Source organism: Phycodurus eques, chromosome 21, assembly GCF_024500275.1.
Source record: "Phycodurus eques isolate BA_2022a chromosome 21, UOR_Pequ_1.1, whole genome shotgun sequence".
NCBI lineage: Eukaryota > Metazoa > Chordata > Actinopteri > Syngnathiformes > Syngnathidae > Phycodurus > Phycodurus eques.
The window spans coordinates 9,657,054-9,681,732 of NC_084545.1; the positions used below are offsets into that span (position 1 = coordinate 9,657,054).

General features: G+C 39.8%; 1 protein-coding gene across 6 annotated transcripts; it reads left to right on the forward strand.

Annotated features, from left to right (window-relative positions):
- The first annotated feature begins 1,284 nt into the window (after positions 1-1,284).
- Positions 1,285-24,428, forward strand: pfkpa (phosphofructokinase, platelet a). Of its 6 annotated transcripts, XM_061665802.1 has the most exons (23): positions 1,285-1,530; positions 6,630-6,703; positions 7,783-7,860; positions 8,979-9,168; positions 9,390-9,555; positions 9,705-9,749; positions 9,837-9,945; positions 11,082-11,177; positions 11,790-11,882; positions 12,402-12,527; positions 12,850-12,914; positions 13,491-13,560; positions 14,164-14,310; positions 15,195-15,265; positions 15,438-15,525; positions 16,352-16,504; positions 17,356-17,508; positions 19,278-19,442; positions 20,353-20,414; positions 20,526-20,637; positions 21,374-21,473; positions 22,721-22,826; positions 23,532-24,428. In XM_061665802.1, exons 1-23 carry the CDS (start codon positions 1,437-1,439, stop codon positions 23,686-23,688), a joined length of 2,520 nt encoding a protein of 839 aa, XP_061521786.1. In that variant the 5' UTR covers positions 1,285-1,436; the 3' UTR covers positions 23,689-24,428. The 6 variants fall into 6 exon arrangements, with proteins under 6 accessions (XP_061521786.1, XP_061521782.1, XP_061521780.1 ...); XM_061665798.1 differs by lacking the exons at positions 11,082-11,177; positions 17,356-17,508 and adding an exon at positions 10,608-10,703; XM_061665796.1 differs by lacking the exons at positions 11,082-11,177; positions 16,352-16,504 and adding an exon at positions 10,608-10,703.
- The last annotated feature ends 251 nt before the right edge of the window (positions 24,429-24,679 follow it).

Consider the following 24,679-nt stretch of genomic DNA (forward strand, 5'->3'; position numbering starts at 1 on the left):
ACATGTTAAATACAGATGAAGTAGTTTTACTTCAGATTCTACATTCATCGCTGCAGTCCCCCATGGAGTGAAACATTATGATTGCTGCTCATTCATGCTCAAGGGGAAACGTGATGGGAACTATTCCCTCTTGCAGGAGAGCGGCACACAAAAGAAGTCAGTGAGTGACGTGCAAAGGTTCACAAATGAAAAGAAACAACCTCATACATCTATTTTTAAAAATTGAGTTGCCAAGTGGACATTTGAGGCAGATAGTTCAAAATCAAAGCTTAAATACAGATTTAACTGAACTGCTGCGTGTCTCTGTTAAGATAGTGGTAAAACACTTGGATGGCCAAAGAGACATTTAAGGACTGGACCTGCAGTTAACATGTCTTTCAGTTTCTCAATTGCAAATTTGACTTCATTATGTAAGTAATACGAACACCTACGAGTCAACTATTTTATTAACTCATTCACTGCCAGCCTTCCTAGTTAACATGGATATTTGACTTCTAATGTCGTCAATGGCAGTGAATGTGTTAACATATCATACACCTACTGGATGGATTGATGATTGTGTGCTGTTGTTCACTGGGCAAATTTCACTACTGTACTGTAATTTAAGGTTGGTGTGTGCTGTCATCTTGTGGTCAAATGCCTGTAACTGCAACTACTCCCGTCTCAAGAGTTTTTATTGAAGTACAGTACTCAAGAACAGAACCAAGACAATGAGCTCAAAACAGTACTGTAAATACGATCACTGTGCTAAATATTCTGCCTTCACTAAGATAATGGTTGTTGGCTTTGATAGACATTGTTCAAAATATATATTCCGTTCAACAATATATCAAATAAATAAAATTCTATTTGCAGTGCAACATATTGTGATGTGTTTTAAACTAATAAATGATCTCATTGGGTAGTTTTCTCATTGGGTTGTGCAGGTGCACCGTGCACACAACAGACGAGTGAATAAATATAATAAATTCTTAGAAAATGTTTGTTACATAGCAGATTTCAAGAGACCCAAGGACATGTATAAATGGACTGTAAAAATAATAATAATAATAATAATAATAATTCAAGTTTAGACGTTGATATAATATACAAATATTCACTGATTCGCAATAGTAGGTTTCCTGTCAACAAGGCTGGTCAAAGTCATCGTATGCGCGCAAACGCCATCCGGCCAACCTTCTTTCTATTGGCTTAGGCACCGAAGAGGAGGCTTTATTCGAGATCTGATTCGCTGACATAGGGGACAATCACTTCCACAGTCATTCAATCTATGCAAATGAGCGAATAGATGCGGAACAGGGGAGAAGGAGAGTCGAGCGGGCGAACCGAAGCAGAGGGGGCGGTGGACAGCTGCCCTTCACGATCATTTCGGCACATTTTCATACAAACGCGGCCATTTCGTCGGTTGTATCGGAATATAAAAATAAACAGTGACGATGGCACAGTCAGACACCAAGAAGATATTCTTTGAGAACCTCTCTGGAGCAGGGAAAGCCATCGCCGTGCTGACGAGCGGAGGGGATGCTCAAGGTACTGTAGACAGTGTAAACCGTGCTGTGACACTATCACGTATGGCGCCGCTGTAGCCAGGTTAAAGCGCCTCAGAGACAGTTCAAACACATCACATTCAATGATGGAATTATGTGCCGATACTGTAATATCAGTGAACTGTTTGCGCAGCGGCAAAATACAACGTCTGTCTTCCACTCATTCATTCTACTACTGGTTAGCATGCTAAGGAGACATATCCTGCTATTGTTGACATTTGTGTCGCCTGGTCGCGTGAATAACAGCAGCTGAGGGAGTTCAAGGTCGTACAATACTATGATAATGAACGCTCACAAAGCACTCATAACTCTTTGTTCCTGTATTCAATAACGCGTCGAATGAGACCCACGGAGCATCGAGGGTTGTTCAATCAGAAATTTTCACACGGAGAATAAACAAAATAGCAATGTCAAAATTGAGCTTTTGTAGGAGATGACACTTGAGATTTGCAGTCCCCGAGTGGGCCTGTTGTGGAATGACCTCATCCGGTGTACGTGATGTGCCGCATACAACACGGCTCCTTCTTTGCTGACGTCCGAGAGGAAACCCTAATCACGTGGACACTGGCTTGTCTGCTAAATACCGTAACTCTTATAACTAACTGGAACTGATGAAGTCCAAGCTGAACAAAGGAGCATCTAAAAACCCATTGCTGTAACCATTAAACAGTAAATCCTTGTAATGTATTCAATTTCCTTGCTTGCTTAATAACCACAATTCCCCATTGCCTCTTTCTAGTATTTGTTTATTGGTGGGCATTTAAACTGCACACTACCTAAAATGAAGCGAAGAAACGAAGGTGTTCCCATAGTTTTACTAACGCTGTGAACTTAGTAACACAAAAGCAAAATTAACTTATGAGACCAACTGGAAAAAATACACCTGACTTATATGTGGGTTTTTTTTACCGATTAGACAGAATTTATGCCACAAACCATTTGCTGTGCCAACAACATCAAATAATTCTCTTAAATAGCCATGGATGGGGAATATCTTGCGTCTCTGAATCTGTTACACCATCGTCGTTAGTGCTCCCTGGTTCGTGTTCCACTACATAACTACGCTCCCTGTTTTTTTTTCTGCCTAATAAGTCCCAAAGACGTCAATCAATTGAGATCTCAACCACAGTTGACTACACCTCTCTTTTTTACATTGTGTTGTCATCCACGGAGATTGAAAAACAGTAACTATTTTGACAAAGTAAGGATATGTTGAATGTTCCGATATCTGTTCTCTGTTGTCAAATGTAAACATTCATCAGAAAAACTAAAACTCATGGAAAGTACACCTACCTGAAAAATCTACTAAAATTCACTTATGAAGTATTTGTGTTTCGTTACTTCCCACCACTAAACATTGGCGTTGATATGTCACCAAGGATTAAGTTCTCTGCACTGCACAGACAACAGTTGCAGTGTGTTGTAGATGCGTTGTTCTCATCCCTCTCCCTTAGTTGGCCACGAAAAAAAGAAAAAGATACGCATGCCTGACAAGAGCTGAACGCCAGTGTCAGAAGGCATTATGTCTCTGTGGCTTGGTCCTTTCACTCATTCTGCACCAGAAAGTGTCATTCATGCATAATGAGAAACCCTAACCTACTGTTTGAATGAAATGGTGATTGGTTTTCCTACAGTGTTTAAACTATCCGATTTCTCCTTTTCTGCCCTCTTCTGCCTTTAATGGCCTCAGTGTTGCTTAGTAACTACTGTACAAGCCAATTCCTGTGGGGAACACTTCCAGGTTGATTGTTTGTATCAGACATGTATCCAGCTTTCCTATTTGACTGCTGGGGGTTTAAACATTTTCCTAGTTGTGTCAGTGTTTGACTAACGTGCCATTGACATTCAAGTCACAGAGCGACATCTTGGCAATTACTGAGTTCATTTGGATGCACCACAAGAGTAGGAGCTGAGAGACTGCAGAAGGAGCATTGAAGCATTTTCACCAAATATGGTTCTTTGCCACAGGGAGAAGATAAAAATGTCCTTGAACAACACACTCTTAGCACAGAGAGACACAGACATGACCACACTGAATTCAAGCAATTTAACTTTTATAAAACTACTATCTGCAAGATTGTGAACTGTACAATCATAGAAGTGTTGAACTTGTTTTTATATATCAACGTACTCTTTACAAGTAAATCACCTGCAAAGAAAAGTTAGAGCTTATGGTTCAATTGGTCATGCGACACTAAAAGACACAACTGGACTGTATGAAAAGGCTTTTTGGCCTTTTATTCGAATATCCTGGAAACCAGGCCTTTCTTTTTAATATTGACACACTATTTGATGCACTAGTTGGACGAGTAACGAATAACACACTAGTTATGCTGGTTGAGGCAAAAATAATATTTTTTTTCTAGTAATTATAGCCAAACCTTAGCGATGTCATGATTCACTAGTGCTTGGAGGCATAGTTTTTATTTTGTCTCCATCCATCCATCAATTATCAGAGCTAAAGCTTATCCCAGCTGACTAAATGCCAGAGGCAGGGTACACCCTGGACAGGTCGTCAGTCAACTGCCAGGCACATATAAAAAAAGAGCTACAGATGTGTGTTCGTCTTCTTGAATTGTTTGACAATTGTCACCAGTTTGAAATGTCACCTTCAGGACAAATGGATGAGAAATTACATGAACATACAGTGTGAGCCGTCAAATTGTCGCTCTGTGTATGTTCATTCCATCAAGAATCATCAGTTTAGATATTTTAATTCCTGCAGCTGAACCCTGGTTTAATGTACCGTATTTTCACAACCATAGGGTGCAAGGTATTAAAAGGCGGAGTCTCAGTTACGGGGTCTATTTCTGTATTTAACACATACATAAGGCGCACCGTATAATTGGGCGCAGGTATGGTAAAACATACGCTAGCTTAAAACATACGGTAGGATGCATGCACGCTAAAACAATGTTTTTAAAAAGGCAGCGGGAGCAAAACTGAGTTCCGTTTTACTTTATTGAAGTATTTAACAATGTAGTCACGTTATTTTTTTATCCAGCCTCATCCACAAATCCATCAAAGTCCTCATGTTCTGTATCCGAAATGAACAGCTGGGCAAGTTCTCAATCAAACACGCCAGGTTCCAGTCAATCTCGTTGCCGTGCGGCTCCTCAGAAATGATGCCAGCTTTTACGAAAGTTCAAACAGACACGTTAGCCCAAGCATCCACAATCCATTCACAAATTGTGGCGTAACTCGCTCGGCGCTGCCTCCTCGTCTTAGTAACGCCGTGTTCACCATCTGTCATCCATCGGTCCCACACCGCTCGCAACTTCACTTTGAACGCCCTGTTTACACCGATGTCCAGCGGATCGAGTTCATTAATCGAAGCCACCTCGCCTTGTTTCCGCGTTTTCTTTTTCTTTTTTTTCCGTGGAATCTCAGCTTCGTCTTCTTGACTTGGCGAAGCACGTTTTCCTGCTTCCTCCACTTGCGAACCATGGATTCGTTGATCTTGAATTCTCTCTTGGCTGCTCGATTCCCATGTTCCTCCGCGTAACTGATGGCTTGCAGTTTAAACTGTGCTTCGTAAGCGTGTCTCTTCGTAGGTGGACTGCAGTCAAGCCAGCCTCCACTCGTAAAGTAGCAGTCAAGCCAGCCGCCCCTAATTTTGTTCATACTATGCATTACGGTAATAGGTCGCCAACTCGCGGCGAAAGCCACCTTCAAAATAAAAGCTTCCCAATAATACGGCCGTCAGTGCTCTTCGGTTAAGGAATGCAACCAGCAAAGTTAATTTGAATCTTGAGATACATTAAAAAATGTAGTTTATTTGATATCTTAGGAAAAATAAATGGTAAATGGACTGCACTTATATAGCACTTTATCTACATCATCACAGTGTCCAAAGCGCTTTACAAAGCCTCACATTCACACACACATTCATAAACCAATGGGTGACTGCTACCATGCGAGGCGCTGCCAGGCCCACTGGGACCAAATTAGGGTTCAGTGTCTTGCCCAAGGACACTTCGACATGTGGACAGTCGTAGCAGGGATTTGAACCTACTGAGCCAAAGCCACCCCAACATAATCCCATTGGTATCGCAAGACAAGTCCAGATCTGTGTGACAGACCACCAAGGACTCCACTAAAAGAGGTTTGATGAAGATCTGATATTGTATTTCAAAATAAAAGTCTCAGAAAACTAATAAACTAAATTTTTTAATGCATCTCAAGATTCAAATTAACCTTGCTGATTGCATTCCTTAACCGAAAAGCATTGACGTCCGTATTATTGGGAAGCTTTTATTTTGAAGGTGGCTTTCGCCGCGAATTGGCAACTTATTACCGTAATGCCTAGTATGAACAAAATAAGGGGCGGCTGGCTTGATTGCTACTTTACGAGTGGAGGCTGGCTTGACCGGCGCTATATACCTACTGGGGGCGTGCCTTTAACGTCCTCCTTCACGCGCGCCCTTCCCCCTTTACGTCTGCATGCTGTCCTCAGCCACGTCCGCTTTTCCTCTGTATAAGCAGCATGTCGGCAGGAAATGCTCCCTGTCAGTCAAGCGGAGTGCTCATCACACAACATTTATAGATTTTGGAAATCGGTGCACACATAAGGCGCCCCGTCCATTTTGGAGAAAAATTACGACTTTTAAGTGCGCCTTATGGTCGTGAAAATACGGTAAGCAATTGTATGGCTTTTTAAAACATACTTATTGTATAATTTTGGGGCTAGGTGGGCACTGGGCAGAGCGCTTTGCTTTTGGATAGCAATATAACAGATATGAGACATTTTTGCCACTGATGTTGATGACGTAATAATGTAGTAATCTGCTATGGGCGCATATGTGAATTCACTGCTGCTGCTGTGCTGCTGGTAGGGATGGGCTGGAGGATTGAACACCACTGCCCAAATTGTCTGGAAAAAGCAGGCCCTGTGCAACCTTTGACACACAGATATGGACACATACATGTAAATAAATGTATATCAGCGTTTTTTGTCTGTCGGTACTGGCACTATGGAATATGCATGACAACATTTGATTGTAGCAGTGAAATTATATTTTACATTGTGCAAGATTCTTCATTTTGTCCTCTACTGTTTGTTAATTTTGTTTTTTGTTTCAGGGATGAATGCTGCTGTGCGTGCTGTGGTTCGAATGGGGTTATATGTTGGTGCAAAGGTTTATTTCATTTGTGAGGTAAGTCAGTGCTGCTTATTGTAGGACTGCAATGTACTGTATCTGTCAATGCTCTGGTCTGTATAAAGTCTACAAGTTGTCTGCCTTTGTTGAAGACTGGGTAGTTAGTTTGCTATCACGCAGGAGACCATGCTCAGCACACACAGCCTTTGTTCCCACTCATCTGTGTGCGTGATGGTGCTCCTTGCTCAGCGTTTGTTATATAATTGACTTGATGCCTTGTTTGAAAGATTTCTCCCACTCAGGGACTCAGACCTTATACTAAGGCCCCAACTGAAGACTGTGTGAGGATAGTCTTACTCATTTGGTCAACATTATTGTCACACATGATCTTTGCCAAAGGCTACCGACAAAACCAAAATATATATATATTTTTGGGGGGGATAAATACACACCAGAGTTTTGACAACAACAACAAAAAAACACCTGCGCACCCCACCTCCATAATTAATTTAATTTTAATCATGATCACAATTTTGGGTGCCACAGTTAAATGAGACTGATCGTCAACAATATTTACATTTAGAATGGGCGCTCTACTGTACATCTAATCGAGCACTTTCTAACGGTGGCCAGAACCGCATATACTATACTTTACAAAATTATTGGCTTAGATTTGGCTTGATTGGCTGGCCCCAACAAAATATACAACCATTTTGGAGTGCATTATTTTTTTTTTTTGTGACAAGAAAAAAATGAATAAATAATATCTATACAGTATATATGAATGGAGGGTCAGGAGGCTTTATTAACTCTTCTTCAACACACCTCAAAGATTCTCAGTTCATTTTGGTTTATTCCATGAGCCACTCTTTGAGCCCAATGAATTGTGGCAAAGACAATTTGGAATCGGCAGTCTTTCTCTCCCGAGTTGTTTTCTTTGCTTGATCGAGGCCAATAATTTAACCCTTCTGAAATGTGATTGTTTAAGAAATGAGAAGCACTTCGCTCCATTGTTTACAATACATGACTTGTTAAAATAATTTAAAAAATTATTGTACACATTGGAGCACCATTAACTTTCATCCTGTTCAGAAAAAAATATTTTTACATCACATTTACATATTGTTTTTAATCAGGGGTATCAGGGTATGGTGGACGGTGAGGAGAACATAACAGAAGCCACATGGGAAAGTGTCTCCAGCATGCTTCAAGTGGTAAGTAAAAACAATAGGTAAAAAGGGTCATGTTTGGATTTCTTTTGAAAGGACAAGAGACAAATACATAATAATAATAATTTTCACAACTGTCCTCAATCTGGATGATACAGCAATAGTGTTTGTATTAGCAACGAGGCCACAAGGGAAAGGAATACATTAAAGATCCAGGTCATGTTGCAGGACTGCTATTGTGTTTAGAGAAGTATTTCACAATCACTCAAACAGGCTCACCGTAATTTCTCATGTATAATGTTGATCGAGTGTATAATACCATGTATAATACGCATCCCCCAAAGTTGACCTAAAAAATCTGGAAAACCCTTCTACCTATGTATAATGCATTTTTACAATGCATGATTTTGATTCTGCCCATATGATCAAAACATGAAGTATTATCTGTTTTTTGTTAGTTTTTTATAAATAATTATTCAGAAGTTAAGCAAAGTTTGAAATTCACAACCCTACTTTTATTTAGTAAATGAGAAAACACATAGTTTAATGAAAACATGAAGGGCCAGGTAAAACACATTTAATTTTATTTTAATGGGATTCAAATTAAACTGTCAAGCATTTCAGAAAAGCATTATCATTAAACAAAACATAACCATGAAGAAATTAATGATGGTTGTTGTTCAGTCATCAATTGTATTTAAAAATATATATATATTTCACAAATTCTGCTTGGGTATGTAAACGTATGAGCACAATTGTACATATATGCAGTCATATGTACCCATGTCATATTGGAATGAAAGTGTAGGCTGCACCTTTTTCATAACCTCTAGGTGGCATACTAGAATGAAAGTATACAACTGTTTCATAACCTCTCGGGGGCGATGGCATATTGCAATGAAAGTGTACAGCTTTTTCATAAACTCGAGATGGCGACATACATTTCTAAAATGAGAAAGTCTTTTTAATTTTCCCCTATACCTATGTATAATGTGCACTATTGACTTTTGACAATGTTTTGAGGGGGGGGGGGGGATTATACACAAGAAATTACGGTATGTAAAAATCAGTGTTAATTTATTGTTAACCCCAAAGTCCTCCAAATCGAATAATTAATGTTTCAGGTGACTGACTTCTGACTTATTATGTTTTTAAATCAACAGGGTGGGACAGTTATTGGCAGTGCCCGCTGCAAAGACTTTCGCACCCATGAAGGACGACTGAAGGCCGCTCTCAACTTGGTGAAGCTTGGCATCACCAACCTGTGTGTGATTGGTGGAGATGGCAGCCTGACGGGAGCCAACCTCTTCAGGGAAGAATGGAGTGGGTTGCTGGCGGAACTGGTAGAGCAAGGTACAGGAGCAGGCATCGTCAATAGCTCAGAAAAAAGATGCAATGGTATGGCCTTGACTTGCGAGTTGAATTTGTTCAGTGATCAAGCTCGTAACTCAGTTTACTCACTTATCAAATCAATTTACCCCATTCAAATTAATTGTTAACTGTGCAGCACCCCAAAAAAAAAAGAGAAAGAGAGAGGGACTTCGTTTGACCACAGCATGTGTACGTCTTTTCAGGTTCTATTGAGGACCAGTCTGTTCAGAATTACTCCGCCCTTCACATTGTCGGGATGGTGGGCTCTATTGATAACGATTTCTGTGGAACCGACATGACAATAGGCACAGACTCTGCTCTACACCGAATCATTGAGGTGGTGGATGCAATTATGACAACCGCACAGAGGTGAGAGCTGGTTGTGTGGGATTTTGTTTGTGCATTAAGTTAGGTGACTGATTGACCCCAACTGAGTTTTGGGGCTTCCCCATATTTTTCAAGCCTTGGTACTCAAGCGAATAAATAATCTTTTCACATGTTATGGTCTTATTTTTCAGTCACCAGAGGACATTTGTTTTAGAAGTAATGGGCAGACATTGCGGGTAAGCGTTAAGAGTAATCACGTCAGTAGCAGATTCCCTATCATCAATCATATAGCAGACAAAATCTGTGATTGTGTTTTATATTAGCTACCTGGCCTTGGTTAGTGCCTTGGCTTGTGGAGCAGACTGGGTGTTAATCCCTGAGATGCCTCCGGAGGATGGCTGGGAAGAGAAGATGTGTCAAAAATTGTCTGCGGTAACACAGTCTTTTGTTGATCCCATATGTAAAATATTACAACACATTTAACTCAATAGAAATAAAAAATACTCTTGCTCCCATTTTTCATTAACTGTATTTCATCCTACATGCAAACAAAAAAAAGTAATCTTTCAATTAATCTAGATCCTCCTCAGGTGTGTTGTCCTGCTTTTCATCCCACAACACTGTCTCTAATTGCAGCATAATAAAAGCCCTGTGTGAAGCTTTAGCTCAGTCACAAGTGAAGGTGTTTATTTTAGATAAAGTGCACATTTTAGAGTGGCCTTTTATTGTGAGGCACACTCTATCATGTTATAATCCTTCACTTTAATCAGTAACTTGACCTCTCTCACTTGCCAGGTTGGTGAATTAGTCAAATCAAAGTTAAGTGCTTACAATTGCATATGTTAATACATTTGTGAAGTTAACCAAATTTTAAATAAATATGACTTTTGTCTGCATGTAGGAAATTTCACATATTTTAGTTTAATTCATGTAATATTAGATTTTTAAAAAGATGGCTTGTATACATTGATTGCAGAGTTTAGTATTTTGCACAATCTCTTCAATTATGTAAAATTTTTAATTTTTTCTCAGTGTTTGTCTTAATCATTTTAAGTGTTTTTCTGTTTTTGGAGAAATGACGTTGTATGATTCAGACCCGTTCTAGGGGCACAAGACTGAATATAATCATAGTGGCAGAGGGAGCCATTGATAGGCATGGGAAGCCTATAACATCTAGTATTGTCAAGGATGTGAGTACATTAATGCACAGGAAAAAAAGGGGAAGCCAGAAGCATGGAGCCTTGACTGGTGGGAATCCGCTGAGATACAGTACATGAATAACAAGCCAAATGTATCTTGCGTGTCCTGATAAATTGCATCAATATGTTGGGAAAAAGAGCCTGCCAGAAGGTATACACTATGCTGTATAACTAAGCCTGCAATAATGTGACGGCAAAACAGCAAGCTAGGCAGGATATTGCTAATTTGTACAAGTAAACATTCTGCAAACGTTTAAGCTGTCACAGTGAAAGTGACAACTCCCTGTCTGGCCCCTGTGCTTCTGAAAGCCCATGTCACAGCCACAATCACAATTTTTCTGTCATGCTGTCTCTCCGCCACACCTGTAGAATCGAGCAGGGATGAAAAGGCTGAATATCATAATAGTAGCCGAAGGGGCGATTGACCGTAACAACAAGCCCATTACTACTGACTGTATTAAGGATGTAAGTACAGTGCGTACACCCTTTGACCTCCGGCTGCCTCCTATGTGACCTCTACTACTTTGTTGCTGCCCTTGTGTGGCTTTGACTTTGTCGCTGTGTTTCTGGAATGCTCTGTCCGGCACTCTAGTAGGGTAAGGCACCTTTCACCACTGATCCTGCCGCTACTACGACAAGTGCTAATATTACTCTTGCCACTGTATTAGGACACTGCTAAAACACATGTAAAATGTAGCGGCATTTATACAAAACAACTATCCACATTATTGTTGGCTTTTTGTTTTGAGTCTGCACTATTGATGTGGAGTTCAGGTCCCTGCCCCTCACACCCTGCACATGACTAACATGACTGAAAAATTAGAATGGCTTGCTTGTGCTTTGCTGTTTCCCCTTCTCTCCATTATTTTTTTTAAAATTGTGTGCTCTTTAAGTGCTGTTTGTGCTTCTGCATTATGAAGTACGTATTGTTTTTGTGTTCTTTTTATAACAGTTATTGAGATTTCTAGATACCATTTTAAATAAATCCTTTACTGGTAGACATTTTATTGGAATATGTCGTTTCAGGAATCAGTTTATTTGTGCTTACAGATTCATTTCTACATTTCATTCCTATAGCTTGTTGTCAAATGTTTGGGTTTCGACACACGAGTGACAATCCTGGGTCACGTGCAGCGAGGAGGGACCCCTTCTGCTTTTGATCGTATCCTGGTATGTTCACTGCATCAGTGGCTGCCCCGTCTTGCTCAGCAATTTACATGCTTAACCAGCAATTCGACCTGCTACTCCTCAGAAAATCAACTTTCTTTGAACTCCTTCTTGGAGAGTCACAGCGTCAGTTTCAACAGGGCATTATCTATTTAATCCAAGTGTGTCTGAAGAGAAGTGGCCTCAGGTTTCATGTTAAACCTATGACCAGATAAACACTGTATGTCAGGCTAAGAAGGACGAAGACCTTAACAGAAAATAAAACTAAGTTATAATAATAATACATATTGATTTGTATGAAGACCTTGGCTTTCTCAAATGTTGTTACAGGAGTGCCATTCATTTGTGTAATTTTGACTCTAAAGTTTTGTTTTGATGCATGTTTTAGTCCAGTACTGCTGGCTTAATGTTCATGTCAATAAACGGAATTTGTAAACTTTTGACCATAATAAGAATAAGAAAGAATTATAGTAGTGTTAGTGTTAAGTATGCAGCAATATTGTTGATTTTATGTTCATGCAGGCCAGTCGAATGGGTGTGGAGGCTGTTCTTGCCTTGCTCGAGACCACAGCCAACACGCCAGCCTGTGTGGTCTCTCTAAGTGGTAACCAATCAGTGCGCTTGCCTCTGATGGAATGTGTACAGATGGTAGGTACTCAATTGGATGGCAACACAGTCCAACATTTACAGTAGAAATAAGCATTCAGCTTAAGCTTTGTTGTTTATTGTTGCACTGCTTCATCCTTGAATTTCATAGTCTGGTGCATTGTATCTCTTGATATATGGTATGGTTAAAAGACATAGAGACGTAAAAGAGACATAAAATATATAAATAATAACTTTGCAGTGTGACTGTGGGATTAGTTGTTCTTATTAATGTGATTGTAGTCACTTGTTTGCTGAAGAGAATATTTTTTGACACCTGTATTCATAATTTGAATTACTATTCAACCCTGCTGTATCCCCTTAGACTCAAGAGGTGCAGAAGGCAATGGACGAAAAAAAGTTTGAGGAGGCAGTTAAACTCCGAGGCAGGTAAGACAACCATTTTGATGTTGCATCACTTTCCTTACAATCAAGTTTCCTATTTACGGTAGTTGGCTGGCAACCAGTTCAGGGTGTACCCCGCCTCCTGCCCGAAGATAGCTGGGATAGGCTCCAGCACTCCCGCGACCCTTATGAGGATAAGTGGCTCAGGAAATGGATGGAAGGATGGATGGGTGGTTGTTGGTCTTAGAGACAAATAAAGCTGAACAATGTGTGAAATTATCATTCTATATAGAAATATGTGCATATACAAAAATGTATAACAAGGAAACCCTTTCTTTTCACTTTAACTACATAATAATAATAATAAAAAATATAAACATTTGTCTTATCAAAAATACTAAACTCTAGGTCACTGACATCGTATTGTTGTGCATCCAACCTGAGATCAATTTCTGTTCAGTGACACTTGTATGTTCCCTGCAAATGACTTGACCAATCCATTGTGGAAAATTTGCCTTGGTCAACTGGAATCGGCTCCATTTTTTCCTGTGACCCTGAACAAGCTAAGCGCATTGAAAATGGATGGAATGAAACTTCTTATTTGTTTTTTTTTTACTGCAGGAGTTTTGAGAACAACCTGAGGACATACAAACTGCTGGCTCATCGTAAACCAGAGTCTGAACTGCCGACTGTAAGTCACAACAATTTGTCCTGACCTGATGTGTAGTTGTTGCTAAGTTAACGTTCTACCTCCAAACCCAAACAATAGCACACACTCACATGCTTTTAATGCACGTTTATAGTTAAGTGCTTGTCAACATGTAATTATCAGGTCAGGTGTTCCATTCTGTGACTTGTAGAAGACCCAGTTTATATCAGCAGCAGTGATCGAAGACACCTTTACCCCATACTGAGGGGGTGACTGTGCTGATCTCCCCAATGGGCTGCTGCAGCCTGCTGCTATGCCTCGCTATGGAGGCAGCTTTAGACAGAAAATCAGTGAAGTGTGGAGGCAGCATACCCTGGCTCGTGCTGTGGCGTTCCCATCAGGGGCACTCCTGCATCTGTGGTAATGATCAAGGCAGTTCGAGCGTGTACCTTGGAGGAGAACATGACGCATATATTGATTTCTTCTGTAGTGCCTGTCCGTTAACTGTTACAACAAACCAAACGAACTTGCTGATATACTGGAGCTCCAGATGTTATGTTTCAAACATTTGAGAACTGTTTACTAAAAAAAATATTTTGTTTCTGATTATACAAAGGATTTTTGCTATGATTCTTGTGCCATCAGAGCAATTTCAACGTGGCAGTGTTGAATGTGGGCGCACCTGCGGCAGGCATGAATGCGGCTGTCCGTTCAGCTGTCAGGGTGGGCATCTCAGAGGGGCACAAAATGTTTGCTGTCAATGATGGGTTCGAGGGATTCTACAAAGGTCAGGTAAGTAGTGGAACACTTTCCCATTGCATGTCATTTATTTCCTCACAAACCATCACAACCACACTAGATTTTACTGTTGCAATGGAAATGAAACTAGAATGGAACACTTGATAGAAACACAGAGCTCCACCTTAACAACAAATTGTACAACTTTAAACCTGTAAATACTTACCTTCTGTATATGCTTGATCTGTCTCTCCCTTTTTGCTCTGCTTAAACTAAACCTGGTGTAGTATAAAATTAATCCAATAGAGGTCCTCGTAGAATAACATACAGACTGCCACTGCATGGCATACATCCTGTGACTTATGATAACATCAGTAGATTTTTTTACCAAATTAGCAATGACTGAATAGTAAAAGCAGGCAGACGTATTGAGGTGATTATCTATCTGTTGTGTCCGGTAAATCGTGTTTTTTGCCTGTTCCTTGACTGGTAATACTGGTGGCACAGCTCCTTTTATCCTGTCCTGACCTTTTCAAAATCTGTAACCTTAATTCCCTTGACAGCCAACTCTGGCAGATTCAAAGGCCAGCACATAATGAACAATGTGGCCATTTATCTTCACCAAACTGTCTCCAATACCAGTGGTTAGTTAAACATCCTTTGTGCACTCTGTGCTATCTGAAAACTGGCTGCTCCAATTGACCCGAAGAAAATGAGACCCGCAGGGAGTAATAGATTTCTCTACTTCAGTGCTCTACAGGTCCACTTCCTCCTCTTGTGAAAAAAGAAAGTGTACCAAAAAATCCCTTTTCATTTAACACTGTGACCCCAAGGAGGAAATGTTTTATATGCCGTAGACTGCAGCAATCAGTAGGACAAAAGTCACTCGAAGTAAAAGTAACTTGTGAAAGCAAATGTTGCTCCTGTTTTCCCTTCAGATTAAGGAGATTAAATGGTCTGATGTTGGAGGATGGACAGGACAGGGAGGATCTCTGTTGGGAACTAAAAGGTAACATCACCATTACTTGCGTAATTGTTTCTGTTGCTTTTAAAATGGGGCATGCAACTTGTAACAAATGATTAAATTCTGATGACATCCATTGCATTGATGGATTTAATTTCATTACTGCAGCAGACATTTTTCAATTTAGGGTAATCTGAATTAATGTTTTCCTTCATAGAACACTCCCCGCAAAACATGTTGACAAAATTGCTGAGCAGATGCGAACTCACAATATAAATGCACTGCTGGTGATTGGTGGATTTGAGGTATGTGACAAACTTCGAGTGCACTAACATCTTTCCTTTGTACCTATAATCTTACAAACTGCTTGTTTATTATGACAGCAATTAATGTATACAGTAAATAAAGTACAACAGTGATGGATGGCATTCATTTCCCATGACAATGATTGGTATATTTTTTTATTTTGTTATCTATAAATTATACCAGAATATCTAGAGTTATTTATTTTAAAAGTAGAATTTTGATGTCAAAACAAGTACCGTATTGATTAGAGATGAAATGTAACTATTGATGGTCTATATTGTAGTTTATTATACTATTTTCCTTTTTACAATTGATTTCACTGAATTCAAGTGATTGTTTTTTTTATTATTCCTGTGGTATTTGTTGCTCATTCCTGTCAGTCCTCTCCTATTTCCAATGTTTGTTTTTTTGTTTTGTATTCATGTTCATCATTATTTTTCAAACATTCTAAATTTGATTTATTTTGGGGGGAACTAATAGTAGTAAAATGTTACAGTTAATTTATTAGTTTTTGCTTTTGTTTAATTTCCTAAAATCCTACCTGTGTCATCTGCTTTGTCCTAATTGAGATGTTTAAAGGTGTATATCGTATGTACAGATATGTATTTGTGTGTGTAATTGAGACACTCGCAAATGTATGTGGAGCGGTATCTGTCTTTTCGCTGCTTTCCGTTGTGATAGGCTTGGCTCTTCCCCTTGGCACCCTCCACATTTGTCTTTTCCCTTCCTTGTGGCAAGTAGCACCCACTCAAACCACCCCCCTCTCCCAACCCCACAAAAGCGCCACCCACCGCAAACACTAAAGCACTCGGCTCTGCCCTGCAGGCCTTCCTGTCGCTGCTGGAGTTGTTAACGGCGCGCGGGAAGTATGACGAGTTCTGTGTGCCCATGATCATGGTCCCAGCAACAGTCTCCAACAATATACCGGGCTCAGACCTCAGCATTGGGGCTGACACAGCTCTGAATGCCATTACTACTGTAAGTCATGAGCCTGGCAACTAGAGTAGCTGAGCAGTACACAAATACACTTAAAATACACACGTATGTACTCGCCGCACTTGTTGGAATCAACCACTCAGAATATGTTGCTATAGAAAATGGCATCTGACAGCCACAGCCTCCCTATAGCATGACAAAGAGAGCAAGATGAGCATTGTCATTCTCCTTTTGAGGCAAGACTCCTGTCCCTCTCAGGTAAGTAGTACAGTGACAACATGGAGGCATGGTGCAGGAAGACCACCGCTGCCTGACCATCTCAACAAGTGGGTTTATGTTCTCCTGCACTCGCATCCAAAGGGGGGCGCAACATCATGGCTATGTTGTTGTCTTTGGCTCTCGATACACGCTAAATGCCCATTTTATAATGCATCTGCTCAATTTCATTATAAACACTTTCCATCAATATTATGGTGTGGGATGTCTTGAAGCCACCATCTGCCGCATTTGCTCGTCTGTTTCCTTCACTATGTACGCTATGCTGACTGTATCAATGCTTGCCTTGTCTGTACTCCCTTTGTACAGCAGCTATGGCAGTCTCATCGTTTGTGATGGTTCCTCACTTAATGCTGCAATGAGCTCGTCATGCTCCGTTTGTCTCATGTCATCTGGTGTAGTTTGACAACTTTCCACACCCCAACTTCTTTATCTTTTGTGCTGCTTTCTTCATTCTTCATTCCATTCTCCATGTTTGCTCGTTCATGTCCATTTTCACGCCACGTTAAAAGGGGCAATCACACGGAAAGAGGCGGAAGGGCAGATACCCTCTCGAAAACCGGGAGGGTTCTGCCTCTCAGTTGGCTCTAACACATATTTAAACGCTGCCGCTTCAGGCGCTTGAGAGTCTGCTGCAGCTGTATGAGGCACGCGCTACCTATGAGGAGTTTTGCATCCCGATGTGTATGCTGCCTGCCACCATAAGTAACAATGTACCGGGTACAGATCTAAGTATCGGTGCAGACACGGCCCTCAATGCCATCGTGGAGGTAAGGCAGTTGACCCTCCACACCACCTTTTTATAAATGTTGATGAGAAGAGGTTGCAAATGAAGGGGTCAGGGTCTGGTTAGGGGAAGAGACCACCTAGCAGTATGAAATGCTTTAATGGGACTCTTTCCATTTCAGTGAGCAATTGACATTTTACTATTTTGAACAACAATGCGGGAGTTTTGTTGTTTTTTTTTGGGGGGGGGGGGTGTTCTATGAAAATACATGGATAACAAAAATAATTATAATGTATCATTTAAAATATTTCAGTTGAAGACCTTCTTCATGCTGGTGTATTGACCATTAAAGAAACCAACATTTTGGTCACCAAAATGTTGGTTTTTTGATGACCAATGATGCTACTACTTTTAAGGCAAATGAGGCATAAACCTTAAATTGGGTGGTGTTCCAATAAATGTGTTAAGCATTGTAGCTCACTAACCTATGTGCACACATAGATAAAACATTTCTGTGCACATGAAAACCTATGTGTCTGCTGTCCAGTGCATGGCAATGCAATGGGTGGCACTTTGACCTTTATTTGTGAGGCCATTTAAGTCAATCTGAGGTTGGAAGTAATTTCCAGAAAATACATATCCACCAATTGGTGAATACTCATACAATTCACCTCTTAATAAAAAGAAAACAACAACAACAAATTGGTTTACTAAAGGCACATGCGCACTATGATGTCATAGAGATAAGACTTTTTTTGTGTTTGCTTAAGAGTGTTCCAGAAAAAATTAATAAAAGGCCAGGAAAAGAGTATATTTGTATTTATACCTGTTATATTTTGAACATGGCCTTGAAAGATGTTCACTAAAGTGTCTCATTATTTTTAAGGTTCTTTAAAGCTAACACTTATGTACTGGAATCTTGCACTGGCAACAGAATCCACTGATTAAAAAGTCATGCTAATGGATACAAATACTGCATAGTTTTAGTCTTGATGCATTTCTTTATATTCATTACTCTCTACTCAAACCAAATATGAATTGCATTTGAACTGTAATTGTGTTTAAAATCTGATGTGGTCTCTTATTTTAATGCAGGACTCCTGTCGATAGCGAACTGATTCAGGAATGCTGGATTTGAAAGGAGAGCTATGCTATTTCCCTGCATTTTGTTGCATTGCATTCCATTTGTCGTGCATATGAAATACAATTACTGTAGTTCTCCCTAGCTACATTAGGATGTGGTTTGAACCACTAAATATTATATTAAGACAGAAGGTGATTTGATCATGTTCCTGGAGACAGTCAAGTAGAAATTGCTAAAGTTAATTATTAGTCTCATTTTTATCAAAACATGTCACGGAGACTTGAGCAAGCACAAACAAATGAACATCTGTCTACTAAGTCTGCAAACCGCATTTCTGTATAACAGCCGCATTATACTGCATGTTGAATGTCCTTTAAATGTTACTTAATGCTCATTAGATGCTTGTTTGGTTATCCCCTTTTAAAACACTAAACAATTGTTTTCTATGATTTGTGACCACAAATAACATTTAACTAGTGTAATACACAAGTATGCGGAAACATCGGTCCATGAAAACAACTCAAAGAAATCTGACCTTTTTAAAAAAAAGAAAAAAAAAAAAACACGACAAGCCTGTAGAAACAAATTTACCCTTATTATTGCCTCACTAAAGAGTTTGCCTTCTAACACATTTAACAACAAACATTTCATTAGGGAAAGCTCAGACATCTGACCAGTGTGCAGTAATAAACTACCACATACTAACATTGCATATGTGCATGCATCAGACTTGCGACCGCATCAAGCAGTCAGCCAGCGGGACAAAGAGGCGCGTGTTCATCATCGAGACCATGGGGGGCTACTGTGGCTACCTGGCCACCGTGGCCGGTCTGGCTGCAGGGGCCGACGCCGCATACATCTACGAGGAGCCCTTTGACATCAGGGACCTGCAGGTGACCAATCATACAAATTCTAACATGCTAAATCTTCCCCTCAGTTGATTCCTAGTCTGAGTTTTTGTCTGATCTTGCTAAACATCTTAATTATCATATTTATTTTGTATTAGCATGGAGCAAAGAACATTCAAACGTCACAGATTTGTTCTTGGGTCATCAATTTTTATTTAAATTTAGGGAGTCACAGAGTAACTGGAATTGTTTTTGCCAACAATAATTCAAACAACAGAGTTTGATATATTCTGAATATATATGACACAGACTGTCCTCCCACATATTCACCATATGCTACTGGCAGATTGACCTATTTTTAGATTTTTGGGGTAACTAAAAAAACTCACTCATTCCCTGAGTTTCATTTCATGCCTAAGCACTCTCAAATAAAAAAGTACTGTTGTGGCACCAGCTCGGTGCCAAGGACCTATGTTGAAGTTAGGTGTGGCGCTTCATTTCGACAGGACATTGCCCTGTCTAATAGAAAAGTAATGCTTTGCCGTCATCTTGTGCCAATTATTGTCAGTTCTTTGTGGATTTTCACTTTTCGCAGCAGGGCTTGGTCCCTTTCCCCACAAAAAGTGATTAAAAGTGAATACACTTTTTTGCCTGAAATGTTTAAAGCTTCAGAACACACGCAAAGATGAACATCCGGGTAATAAGTGAGTCTCCTGTTTACGTCTCTCAGCCTCGATGACAGATCCTGATGTATCGGGGCTGTAAGGTGGAAGATAAAAATGTGAAATGTCACCATATCAATATTTTGTCCCACTCCTCATCTGGGTTTTTTTGTTGTTGTTTTTTTTTTTTTTTTTTTTTTTTTTTTTTTTAAACATCAATGTTGTTACTTCTCATTTTATCCACCAGATAGCATCTTGCTAACGTTACTATTTATTTCTTCTTCCTCTCACAGGCCAATGTTGAGCACTTGACAGAGAAAATGAAGACAAGTATTCAACGAGGCCTAGTACTCAGGTAATAAAAACCATTGTTGTGTTGACAGTCGTGCAAAATAATACTGAACTTACAGTAGTTTAAATATTCAAAAATGCATGCACCTAACCAAGCCATTGTCTTTCATGTTAGAAATGAGAACTCTAATGAAAACTACACCACAGACTTCATCTACCAGCTGTACACTGAAGAAGGCAAGGGTGTGTTTGATTGCAGAAAGAATGTGCTGGGACACATGCAGCAGGTAAGCTGCCATTTGACTGAGCATAATCAGTGTTTATAGAGGAGTGTAATATCTTCTATATTTGGGGATTTCGTTTTTGTCAATAGTTTGCCTCGTTTCTCACAGATGGGCTTTGTTTTGTTTTCGACTTTGTGCGTCTTGAGATTAGCACAGATAAAACTGGATCAAACACTGTTTTGGTGAATCCCAGGGGAGACATTGGCTTTTCTCTGCAGCAAGTGAGGCGATACAGAAACAAAATAATAAAGCACATTTGGGAATTAGGACCGCAACTAACAAGTGCATACCGTACATACATTTAAATATGGAAAACAGAGAACCGAGAGTTGTTGGTGTCTGATGTACCAGTAGCTTCTTTGTCTCCTGTTTCTCTGCTGCGATTATACAGTGAAAGGCGCAGCTTTTAAACTTGAAACAGTTCAAGAATGTCAAAAAACTAATTTTAAAAAAATAGTCGAGGAAAAGGAAAATGAGAGCAATTCAATCTTTCCTAAGGAATTGTAAGGAAAATTTACCACTGATTTATGAAAAAACGTCTGCGAGGATGTATGCCTTACCTTCCAATATGTCATGTGTCATGTTGGTCTTCAATTATATTATAATATAATAAAGCATAAATAAATTCAACTTAACAAACAGAATTCTTAATTTACTTCACTTAATTACTATGTCCGTCCGTACTCGAAATAATTGTTGTCACTACAAAGGAATGCCAACTCATTCAATGCTTTAAAAGGGGGGAGCTCCATCTCCATTTGACCGAAACTTTGGGACCAAGATCTCTGCCAAGGCAATGCAGTGGGTCACCAAAAAGCTGCTGGAGACGTTCAGACAAGGTGAGACCAGAATGTCTTTCCTTATTAGAGAAATGATCTATGCTAGTCGATGGTCCCTCCCCAGTGAGGTGTGGTATTTATTGAGATCTGTCATGGAGTCGCTCTGCCTGGCATCTTGATGTATTTTTGTGCGCTGAATAAGAAATTATTTATAAATCATTTACATCAATTTGTGTCGATAAATGAAACATTTCCCTGAGCTCATGGGTAACACTTGCATGTTGAAGTATGATGAGTCTTAAAGCAACACATGCATTACAAATTCCATCTAAAGTCCAGATTTCTCTCTTTTTTTATATATTTCATATACGCATGGTGGATGACATAAGATGAAGGTAAATGTATGTTTTGTTTGTCAAGCTGGCTCCATGACATCTTCCTCTTTTTAGCTCCATGTCCTTGTCAGTTTGTCCCATCCATTGTACTACCATGACAACCACTGTAGCCGCCGTTTGCTGCCAGTCTACCACGCACTGCATTTTTTTTGTAAATGTACTATACTGGTACACTGCCCATCCAAATAAATCACACACATTTACTGCAATATCATAAAATTTATTTCCATCCAGTGTCTTTGCCAGCATGTCCCAAAAATTCTCAGTGGGCTCATGATTAATCCTTTAGTTACTCGTGTCACGGTTCATCAGTTGCAGGGTTTTCGTTCAAGGAAAGAAAACAGTATCCACTGAGCATTCACAATATTCAAGCATGCAATGCTAGCCATCTGTATTTAACATATTTTCTATATTTGTTTTACGCAACCAAAAAATTGGTGTTGTTCACATACGTAAAGCAGAAATAGGAAATGTTTTGGCTTTTTAATAAATGTAGTAGCCTGTCTTATAAGTGGCTCTTATATAGTTGTTTACACACAATCCCTTCTGTTCTCTTTGCCTTGTGTTGTAAAAAAAAAAAAAAAGTCTTATTTTGTTATACAATTAGTTATACAATTAGGTTTCACTATAAAGTAACAGTATTCCTCTCATAAAACTTACACTTATTTTGTTTTCATCAGGCAGTGTACCAGTATGCGTCATACAATACCTCTTCATTGCTCTTCGAAAACCATGTGCAACATGCACATTTCGTGTAGCTTGGCAACCATTTGCTCAATGTTGCTTTTGTCTCTTTGTAGTTATGCCTGTTCTCTCATCAGTTGCTATGCCACTGTTGACTGTCTGCTGCCGCTACCTATAAATACAGCAAAGTCTATTTTTGACTTCTGTGATTTTTATTTTTTTTTGCAGGCAGAGTGTTTGCTAACACTGAGGACAGTTGCTGCTTGCTGGGAATGCGCCGTAGGGCTCTGATCTTCCAGCCAGTGGTACAACTTAAGGGGGAGACTGACTTTGTGTATGTATGATATATAATTTCATCAGTTGTAAGCATGGAATCCTTATTCATTTGGATGATAAAGTGGCATGAATTCAGAATTCACTCCACATTTTTTTTTAGATAAGCTAAAGTCAAAGCCTTTAATGTCCAAGCACATATCAGCAAATCTAGCAAGACATCAGTTCAATGAGCATCTACAGCGTCAGTTGGCAAACCTTTTTGTTCAAGGGCTAGTTCATGTTTAAAATTGGCCACGCTGTTCGTCAATTTTGTCAAAAAAATTAATAAATAAACATCCATCCATTTTGTTTTTAATGCTTATCCTCATTAGGGTCGTGAGCTGCTGGAGCCTATCCCAGCTATCTTCGGGCGGGAGGCGGGGTACACCCTGAACCGGTCGCCAGCCAATCGCAGGGCACATAGAAACAAACAACCATTCGCACTCACATTCACACCGACGGGCAATTTAGAGTCTTCAATCAACCTACCACGCATGTTTTGGGATGTGGGAGGAAACCGGAGTGCCCAGAGAAAACCCACCCAGTCTGTGTCTTTTTACACTTTTATGACAGTCAGCAATGTTAAAATGTTACTTTAAATTGCCTGTACAGTTTTTGAATGATAAAATTGTATTTAGTGTCTTAGTCTTCATTGGGTTTTTGAGGATAATAATCACACAAGCCAGGGAGTGACGTGCATCTTTGGTCCCGTGTTTGTCCACAGTCACAGAATCCCCAAGGAGCAGTGGTGGCTGAAGCTTCGTCCTCTGATGAAGATCCTCGCCAAGTACAAGACGAGCTATGATGTCTCGGACTCAGGCCAGCTGGAACACGTCGTACACAACAGGCCAAAAGACTCGGACGCTTCTGTGGCCATGTGAAGATGTCCGGCCGCAAAGTCCAAGCCTGTGTGTTAACTGAGGTGTGAGCTCCACATGTTGTCTAAGCTCCAGTAACAACGCACCCCTATGTGGATGTAGTCATTGACCTGTAACCTAACCTCAGAAATGTTCCTAGTAACAAATGCAATTACTGTACTCTCACGGACACACACAGCTTCTCTGACACAAAGATGTCCTGGATGTTTATTCATGTCATGTTTGTTTTTAAATTTTGCACTTTCCCTGGCTCCAGTTATGTAGGCAGCCTCTGAGGCCACAGCTGCGCAAGGACACTGCTCCCAAAACAGATAACTTACTCATAAAACATGAGGGATATTGGGCTTTGTGGTGGACATTTCAGGATGAACCTAAAACAGTTGGACATATGCATTCAAACTTCACCTAAAGTTATAGTGCATTTTAGGTGTGTCCTGAAATTTCACCCCAAAGCTTTATATCTTTTTGTAAGCAATGTACATTGTGTCTCTGTCTTTATTTGTAATTAGTGTGAGGCTCAACATGCATGTGAAATGCAACACTGCTATCAACCCAAGCAAAGAGGAGTGCGTGCCAGGCTGTGTACACTGAGACCTAATATTTATCTTTTTAACATAGTTTATTTTGTGTGTCAACATGGGTATATCGTTATCATGAATTGTAGGCACTGCTGTAACTGTTTGACACAATGCACAAACTTGTTAGATGTGAATAAGAATAAACAATTTAACATGTGTGCCCTATTTATTAGTTACTGAGTTTTGTTCATTTATCACCTGTTTATTTTCCACTTCTACATTTAAGTACCATTAAATATCTTATTTGTTTTCTGTTAATGAGTCACCATCCATCTGTTATTGTCAAGCATAGTTTGTTTCTGTGTGGTAAATGCACTAGAGGCACAAATACTGCCACACTATAAACACAACAAAAACAGTTTTATTAACAAAATGGATGATGATGTGAAAAAGTTTCATGTGAAAATTATGAAAAA

What these genes read in the sequence shown, in the direction of transcription:
- pfkpa (XM_061665802.1), top strand. Translation starts at nt 1,437, where the DNA reads ATGGCACAGTCAGACACCAAGAAGATATTCTTTGAGAACCTCTCTGGA. An exon ending in GCAGTTAAACTCCGAGGCAG is followed by an intron (nt 12,915 to 13,490) that starts GTAAGACAACCA and finishes TTTTTACTGCAG; the next exon opens with GAGTTTTGAGAACAACCTGA. An exon ending in AGGGATTCTACAAAGGTCAG is followed by an intron (nt 14,311 to 15,194) that starts GTAAGTAGTGGA and finishes TTTTCCCTTCAG; the next exon opens with ATTAAGGAGATTAAATGGTC.